Source organism: Chlorella variabilis, assembly GCF_000147415.1.
Source record: "Chlorella variabilis unplaced genomic scaffold CHLNCscaffold_4, whole genome shotgun sequence".
Classification (NCBI taxonomy): Eukaryota; Viridiplantae; Chlorophyta; class Trebouxiophyceae; order Chlorellales; family Chlorellaceae; genus Chlorella; species Chlorella variabilis.
In genome coordinates this window covers 1485620-1494065 of record NW_005435084.1, presented here as the reverse complement: position 1 = coordinate 1494065, position 8446 = coordinate 1485620, and the positions used below count along the sequence as shown (strand labels likewise).

General features: G+C 66.8%; 2 protein-coding genes across 2 annotated transcripts in view; one reads left to right on the top strand and one right to left on the bottom strand.

Annotated features, from left to right (window-relative positions):
• Positions 1 to 149, top strand: part of CHLNCDRAFT_8434 (hypothetical protein) — a gene marked incomplete at both ends in the record, with an annotated part of 2904 nt that extends 2755 nt beyond the window's left edge. The window contains one exon of the mRNA XM_005850314.1: positions 87 to 149. Within this exon, the coding sequence (XP_005850376.1) occupies positions 87 to 149 (63 nt within the window). The remainder of the gene's footprint in view (positions 1 to 86) is intronic.
• Positions 150 to 524: 375 nt separating this feature from the next.
• Positions 525 to 2541, bottom strand: CHLNCDRAFT_20741 (hypothetical protein; the record flags this gene model as incomplete). Its single annotated transcript, XM_005850070.1, has 8 exons — positions 525 to 578; positions 692 to 819; positions 1010 to 1078; positions 1243 to 1342; positions 1496 to 1675; positions 1824 to 1937; positions 2151 to 2231; positions 2347 to 2541. 8 exons carry the CDS (start codon positions 2539 to 2541, stop codon positions 525 to 527), a joined length of 921 nt encoding a protein of 306 aa, XP_005850132.1.
• Positions 2542 to 8446: the final 5905 nt, after the last annotated feature.

Below are 8446 nucleotides of genomic sequence, written 5' to 3'. Positions count from 1 at the left end.
GGCTGTGCACCACAGTTATCCGCTGACCCAATCCGCTGACCCAATCCCCCCCACCTGCCCCGCACCCCCCCTACCCCCACCCGCAGGAGGGCGACACGGTGGTGATTGGCGACCTGGAGTTTGAGTACAGCTGCGACAAGAGCGAGTCGGGCATGTTTGACCGCTGGTACAAGGAGCGGCGCGCGTCGGGCATCGTGGGCAAGGGCCAGGCCCGCTGGCCGCACGTCACCGGCTGAGCAGCTGGCCGGCCCAGCGCTCGCCCGCGAACTGATGCCTGGCCCCAACCTGCTTGCGCTTCAACCACTGCCCGTGTTCCCCTCTCTGCGCTGCCGCTCCCGTGCTGCAATTGTTGCATTTTCACACGCTCAGTTGGGCGCTGAACACCAGACAAGTTATTATTTAGTAGGTCGTACGACAGGTGGACACGTGATCATGTTGCGCATCGTCCCTTGTGAAATGAATCAAGTTCAGTACAGAGCTGGTACAACAGTGCTTCAGTGTGACAGGCATGCCGCGTTTGCCGCTCAGTAGCCGAGCCGCTCCAGCTGCTGCGTGTCCTTGCGCCACCCCTCCCGCACCTGCGCGCAGCGCAGCATGCAGGCATGAGCGCACCCAGCACGCTTCCTGCCTTCTTGCACACATGTGCTGAACAAAACACATGTTGCCGGCTGCGTGTGCCCGCCCCGCACACCTTGACTGTGAGGCTGAGGTAGACGGGGCGCCCCAGGAACGCTTCTATCTCCGCCCGCGAAGCCGTGCCCAGCTGCTTCACGGCGCTGCCCGCCCGCCCGATGATGATCCCCTTCTGCCGCTCCTTCTCTGCACGCCACAGCCAGGCACCCCCCAGGGCAATGCACAGGTGGGCGGCGGCCCCAACACATCACACTTCCTTGGCATTCCTCAGCTGCTGCTGCAAGTGCAGCACTGCACGTTCCACGGCCCCGGTGCCAGCCCAGGCCCCAGCACCGGCAGGAGGGAGGCGGCGGCGGCAGCAGCAGCAGCAGCGCACCCAGCACAATCTCCGCCTCTATCAGGTCCTTGCCCCTGGTGTGCCGCTCCTTGTAGTTCACCACCTCCACTGCGGCACAGCCAGCCCCCAGCAGGGACACGCGGAAGGTCAGGAGCCGGTGGATGTATGAGATCTCTCTCTGTGTGAGCGCCCAAAGCGCAGCAGGCGAACCGAGCCTGCACGGGTCCAGCCCCCGGCAGGCCGCTGAGGCGCGCGCCCGCCCGCCCGCCCACCTGCCACGCTGTACGGCACCTCCTGCTGGTACTGCAGGAAGATGTGCTTGCGGATGATCTCAGACACAAAGAAGCGCTCGGGCTGCTCGCTCACAATGTCCTGCGCCACAGCCAGCCAGCACAGGGCAGGCCAGGGCAGGCGAGTCAACCTGAGAGGGCATGCACGCCCGCCGGTTGCACGTCGCGCCAGCCGACGCATCCCAGCGGCACCACCTGTTTGTGCAGCAACTGCACACACACCCTCCCGACCAACCTTGGGGTAGAGGGAGGGCCCCTCTGGCAGCTTGCCCACCAGCCACTCCACCACCGCGTCAAGGTTGCTAGACTCGAGCGCCGAGATGGGCAGCACCGCATCGGCCTTGCAGTACTGGCGGTACCAGGCCTCCAGTGCCTCCAGCTCCTCTGCTGGCACCAGGTCGGTCTTGTTGAGCAGCTGCAGGCAGGGATGGGGCAGGCAGGCAGATGTAGGTGCTTGCCCAAAGAAGATGCAGCAGGCCTGGGCACGAGGGGACAGCGCCTTCCGCCACCCCGCACAAGTGTTGCGCTGCCCACGGCGCAGGGCCGGCTGCCCTGCTCCTCACCACAGCCATGGGCGGCCCCTTCCAGTCGTCCCCCGGCTGGATCATTGCCAGCGCCTGCTGCGGCTCGTGCGAGGCATCCACGATGGCCAGCAGGCAGTCGGCATCCCTCACCGCCTGCGCAGGCCAGCAGCGGCAGGCATGGTTGGCGACTGAATGAGACTGAAAGCAGCAGGCGCCTGTTTGCCGGCCCATCTAGCGCCGTGCAACATCCTCCTCGCTCCCTTGCCCCAGGGCCTCCAGAGGGCATCACAGCGCCCGGTCTTCATGTATGGCTATGCCTCCAACACCACCAACCGCCCAGCCGCGCCCTGCCCACCCCAGCCCCACCTGCTGCACGCTGGCCATCATCTTGTCCTCCAGCTTGTTGCGCTTGTCCACAATGATGCCAGGGGTGTCCAGGAACACAGCCTGCCGGCAGGCGGCGGCGGCGGCCATGTCGTATTCTGTGTGCTGCGCCGCACAATCCTGGCATGCACACACGTGCACGCTGCACCAGCAGCTGCAAGCGGGAGGAGGCACCCACCTGGAACCCAGGCTCAGACAGGATGCCCAGGATGCGGTGCCGCGTGGTCTGCGCCTTGGGCGTCACGATCGACAGCTTCTGCTGCAGCAGGGCGTTCATCAGCGTGCTCTTGCCCGCGTTTGGGCGGCCGATGATGGCCACAAATCCTGCATTGGGGAGCGGAGGGAGGAGGCGAGTGAGAGCGCGTGCTGGCATTGCGCGGCGCGGCCAGGAGGAGCCGTCGCACGTGCCTCTGCGGAAACCAAAAGCTGCGACCCGCGCCCTGCCGTCTGCGGCAGCACCCAGCGGCACGGCTCTGACGTGCCTGCTCTGTACCCCGGGGCATCAGGCGTGAAGTTGGAGTAGTCCTCCAATATCTCGGGTGGCCTGCCGCCCGCCGCCGCCTGCTCCTCCTGGTCCAAGTCGTCCGCCAGTTCCGCCGCCAGCTCTGGCGGCAGGGCGGCCAGCCTCAGCACTTCCTCTGCCTTCTGCGCCCGTCCAGCTCGCCGCACCTGGGCCCAAGCCCGCCTCCGGCGACATGCATGGGTTGGCCACGGCGCCGGATCGGCAAGGCTCCTACAGCGTTGTGCATTCACTGTGCTGATGGGCAGGGAACACGTCCTCATCGCTGCTAGCGCGTTTCCAGCGGGGCTCCGACAGCAAGTGTTGCAGGCAAGCACTGCAGGCCCTTGAACTTTACGAAAACACAGCGGCAGCGATCACCAACGATGCACGAGTGATGGGATGGCTGCGCTTGCCCGGCAGACAAGGTGCTGAAGGATTTGTTGACCAGCTCAGCGGAGCTTTGTTTGGCAGCTTCAATTCCTTCTCGCCCTTGCTGCATTGAGCCTGTGCTGCCAGCAATTCCTCGGGCTAGACAGCGACAGGGCTGCACCTGGCCAAGTTGACACCCCACACCATCCGGCTCTTGGACGCTGCGGCTGGTTCCTCAGGCGCCGCAGCAGAGCGCGTGCGGGCGCATGGAACTTGCGGTGCAGGGAGGCGTGCCGGTGGCTTCCCCGCCGCGAGGTGCGACCCCGCCACCCGCCGCCACGACGGACGAGGTGCCCGCTGCACACAGCCGCCCCATCTCCGCAGGCGCCTGCAGCAGCCACTCTTCCTCCCACCTCGGCAGCATGTTCCAGCTAAGCCCCGAGGTGCAGGGCCTAGCGCCAGCGGGACTGCCCCAGGCAGAAGGCAGCCTGTCGCACGAACTTGCCATGTTTGTAGCTCAGGACGCCGACGGCGGCAGCGACAGCGAGGCGGGCGATGACCTGTCCAGCTTTCTGGCAGACCTCAAGAGCAAATACGGCCTGAATGAGGACATGGACCACAGTGGCGGCCCGCTCGCCGTCAGCGTCAGCGTGGTCCTGCCCAGCCCTGGCACACGCAGCGGCAGCCCGCCGCCCCTGACCCTGCCGCTGCCGCCGCCCTCGCCACAGCACTGGAGCGTGAACCCTCTCTGGCACTCTCGGGCTGTCAGCCCCGAGGCAGCTGGTGCAGGCAGGCAGCTGTCGGCGTCGGCATCAGGCGCCCACAGGCTGAGCAGCGAGCATGATGGGGACATGGTGTCCGCCCTGCCGCAGCCGTGGTGGCAAGAACCGGTGCCACCAGCCGGCCAGCTGCCTGGCAGCAGCAGCCAGGCCCATAACAACGTGCAGCCCCTCCAGCAGCCAGCACAAGGAGCGGAAGGACAGGAGCGCGAGTCCTCAGAGCAGCGGCAGGAGGAGCAGGAGGTGCAACCTGGGCTGGATGGCGGCGCGAAGCTTGATGTTGAGCTGAGTGTGCTGGAAGAGCTGCAGCGCAGGGCGGCAGCAGACCAGCTGGAGCAGGATCAGCGCCAGGCGGCAAGTAGCAGCAATGCTGGCGCTGGCACTGGCCAAGGCGGCATCTCAGCCGCGGGTGGGGAGCCAGGCCTGGGAGCATGCGGCCAGCCGCCACAGCGCCAGCTGCCCTGGCAATCGCTGCACACGCTGCTGGTACAGCGTGGCTTCCCTGGGCTGCTGTCGATGGATGACGAGGCCAGCAGCCGGCAGCCAGACCCTGCCGCCGTGTTTGAGGCGCTGCACTCGCTGGTGCGGGAGCACGCGCGCTGCGCTGCCCACCAGCAGCGGCTCACCGAGGCGGCGCAGCTGGCGGCACGGCGGGAGGGGGCGCTGCTGGCCAGCTTTGCGGCGGCCAGCAAGCAGAAGGAGGGAGAGATAGCCAAGTGGAAGCGCCTGGCGTTAGAGAACCAGGTGGCGGCGCGCGATGCGCAGCGCAGCAGGCAGCAGTGCCGGGGCGCCAGCGACCAGCTGGCTGCCGAGGCGCGGCAGATGGAGGGCCTGGTCAGCCGGCAGCAGCACGCGCTGAGCGTCAGGGTGGGTCCCCTCATGTGGCTGTGCCTGCTGGCCACAACCGTGCCTGGCAACTGAAGGCTGAAAGTCGTGCCGAGCTTGCCATTGTTGACGGCCCCTGCCGCTGGGTGCAGGATGCGGAAGTGGAGCGGCTCAAGCAGGTGATTGCGGCGCAGCGGGAGCGCGAGGAGCGGCGGCAGCGCGCCGACTGCGAGGCATACGAACGCCTCAAGCGCGGCTACGCGGCCTCCAAGGCCGAAAGCACGCCCGGCGGCGCGGCCGCGGCGCTCAGGGCTGCCTGCCGCGAGCTGAAGCCGCTGGACCTCATGCGCATCTTCGAGGCGGAGCGCGCCAACCTGCAGGAGGCGGCGGCAGCCGCGGCGGCAGAGGCTCGCGCCGCACAGGCGCAGCTGGCCCGCGCGCAGGTGGGCGTGCTGCTGGTGTCGGGGAGGGGGCCCGATGGCATGTCAGAGCCTGGGCTGGGCCGCTGCATGACGGGTCGCCCACCTGCTGCCTGCTACCCGCTCCCCCGTGCAGGAAGCGCTGCATGCCGCGGGGCTGCCCTGCGAGATGTTTGAGGAGGTGGAGGGGCAGGCTCGCGCGGCTGCCCGGCAGGCAGCGGTGGCAGAGGAGCGGGCTGCTCAGCTGGCGGAGGAGGCGTCTGCGCTGCGGCAGGAGCTGGCGGCTCGCCCCACGCAGGCAGGAACAGCGCAGCTGCCCCACCCCCGGCTGGCCTCCTTCGTCAGCGTGCCAGCAGAGGGACAGCTGGTCAGCATTGCCCTTTCCACCCCCACCGACCCTCATGTTGCGTGCCGGCGCCTTTCTGGCTGCAGGCCCAGCTCGACTCGGTGAAGCGCCAGGCTGGCATCATGGAGCGCCAGCTGGCCAAGGCGGCTGCAGACAAGGCGGCAGCAGAGTCCAAGGAGGCCAAGAGGCACGGGCGCTGGCTCCCAGCCAAGACTGTCTGCCTTGGGCAGCTGATGCATGCGAGAGCGGGGGAGGCGGTGCCGTTGCCTGCTGCTGACCTCTGTTGCTGATGTGCATGCTGCCGCCTGCGTACCTGCAGCCGCCCCAGGCCCAAGCAGCTGAGCACGCGAGAGATGATCCTGCGCGACCGCAGCATGCAGCGCCTGGGCCTGCACAGCGTGGAGGAGCTGCCCAAGCCGGGTGGGCGGTGGGGTGGTGGGTCAGGGTGTGTGCCTGTGAAGTAGTTCGGGTGGGGTGCATGCCAGGGTGGAAGCTCGATCCCACCACCTCCCTGAGGAGAATTTGGGCGTGGAGGACAGGCGCCTACTGAGAGATCCTGCTGTCCCTCCCTCAGTGTGCTGCTGCTGCGCTCCTGCTGCTGCCCTGCTGCAGTGCTGGTGGAGGTGGTGCAGGATGCGTGCGCGCTGCTGGAGTGCCGCCAGCCGCTGGAGCTGTGCGCCGCCATGGGGCCAGTGCAGGACCTGGCGGCGCTGGTGCCCCGCATGGAGCGCTTCATCGGCGACGTGTGCGGGGTGAGCAGCGCTGGGGTCCCCGCTGGAGCATCCACCGGCAATGTGCAGCGGCATCACGTTTTGGTCAGCGCCATCGCCGGGTTGCCCCCCTGCATGCAGGCCGTGTTCCAGCGAGGGCTGGCGCATGTGCCAGAGGCGCTGCGGCAGGACAACCCCTCTGATGTTCCTGCCATCCTGGCAGCCTGGATTGCGGGTGCGCGCCGGCGCCCCCACCCGCCCAGCCACAAAAGCTGTGTTGCCTCGCTATGCCTTCAGTGCAGATCGCCTGTGCTGTTATCTCTAACACTGCTGCTGCTGCCGCAGAGCTGTCTGAGCTGGTGGAGATGCGGGGCGTGCTGCGAGCGCTGCTGCGCCACCTGGCCAGCCGCGTCAGCGTGCAGCCCTGCGACCCGCCGCTGGTGAGCCTCCGTGTCAGTGTGGGGGCCGCTGCTCGTCCCTCACCGTTTCCGGCCGGCAGCCGTGCCTTCCTCCTTGATGCCAGCTGGTCATCCCTCCCTCCCTCCCTCCCTGTTACAGGCCGCGGGTGAGGTGGTGCCGCTGGTGGCGTCGCTGGTGGAGCTGGAGCGCAAGGTGTACCACTCGAGGGAGGTCATCGAGGGTGAGCGCTGGGCACAGGCCGCAGCAGCTGCCCATTCGCATGTTTCTGGTGGCGGGATCCCACCATGCGCGCTGAGCAGCGCAGCATGCCCCTGCCGGCCACCGCATCGCTGTGTTTGTTTGTTTTCTTGCAGCGGCGGAGACGGCGCTGGCAGCGCAGCCCGACCTGCTCATCAACCGCATCTGCCTCCAGTTCCAGCGCCTGTTTGGCTGCCGCAGCCTGGAGGGCATCCTGCCAGCCATGAACAAGCTGTACCTGGCGCACACAGGCAAGGCTTGCAAACAGGGGGCCACATGGGCCGTGGCTCACTGGGTGCATGGCCTGAGGCAGAGCATCGGCGGATGGCCATGGGACCACTGGTGCTTTGCGCTGTGCCCTGCGTTGGCCGCAGAGGCCCAGACCTTCCTGGCATTGCTGCGGGCAGCGCTGGGCCTGGAGGCTGCCGCCACGCTGGAGGCGTGTGCCAACCGCCTGGAGCAGCTGCTGGCCGACAGGCAAGGCCGGCCGGTGACGCATGCTAGTGCAAATCGAGCCCCCGTCCTTTCAAGTCGGCATGCATGTCCTGTTGTAGCTGGCTATCCACTTCTGCATTGCGGTGTTTGCAGGAGGGAGTCATTGGCGACGATGCTGCCAGCCCGGGACCCGCACGCAGCTGCGGTGGCGCTGCCAGCCAGCGCTCATGCGGTGGTGGTGGAGGTGGCGCCGCGGCGGGACCTTCAGCAGGCGGCGCAGGTGGCGGTGGAGCGCATGGCGGCAAAGCGGAAGTGGCCCAAGGTGCAGATCTATGTGCCGGCGGGCGGCGAGGACAGGGTTGGGGTTTAAAGTTTCGAGTTCATCATGCCAGTGCAACTCATTGGGGTGATTGGGCTGTACCAACCGGCTGTACCGCCGCCGGCAAGCCCTAACCAGAGACACGGTCAACACGGCCGGAGTGAAGTACGTGAAGCTGCATATCGGAGCTCCTCTCGAGGAGTCTTGTCGTTCCCACCATGTTTCCTTTCCCTTTCGGGATGCCGGGTGTCCCTCCGGGGGGGTTCTCACCGTTCGGTTTAGGCTCTGAGGGTGATGAGTTCGACAAGGAGTTGCTGCTTCAGCGGCAGGCCGAAGCACGGCGCGACTACGAGACGATGTCCCGAGAGATTCAAAGTGGAGCCCATTACATGCTCACCAGCCGTGCAGGTGCAAGCTTGCCAGGCGACGGCGGCCTGGCTGGCATCACCACATCACCGCAGCACCACTTGTTTCTGGCGGGGTGCGAAACACACCCAGCTGCCTTTGCTCCTTCGCCGCTGCAGAACATGGGAGTGCTCGCGCCCCCACTGCCCAGCTTGCGCGCCTGCGCATGATGCCCATGCGCCAGCTAGTTCCCGGCAGGCGCCATGAGGGGCAGTTTGTGCAGGGGCGCATCTGCGGAAAACCATCCAAGGTGTGGGAGGCGGTCCTTGGGAAGATGTTCTTGCTGGAGTGCAGTTGCTTGTGCTTGTGTGGGCTTAAAGTCTGGTAAAGCAAGAACTAACTTGCAACATAGACTCCCCGCCGAAACGGGACGGGAACCGGGCGAAAGCAGAGAAAGCAATAAAACAAGGGTGGAGCAAGGCGACATGCAACGCAGCAGCTGACAGGGCACGCATCGAAACGTGTGTATGACTGGCAAAGTGGCATGGCGCATTGGGGAGAAACGCAACGGT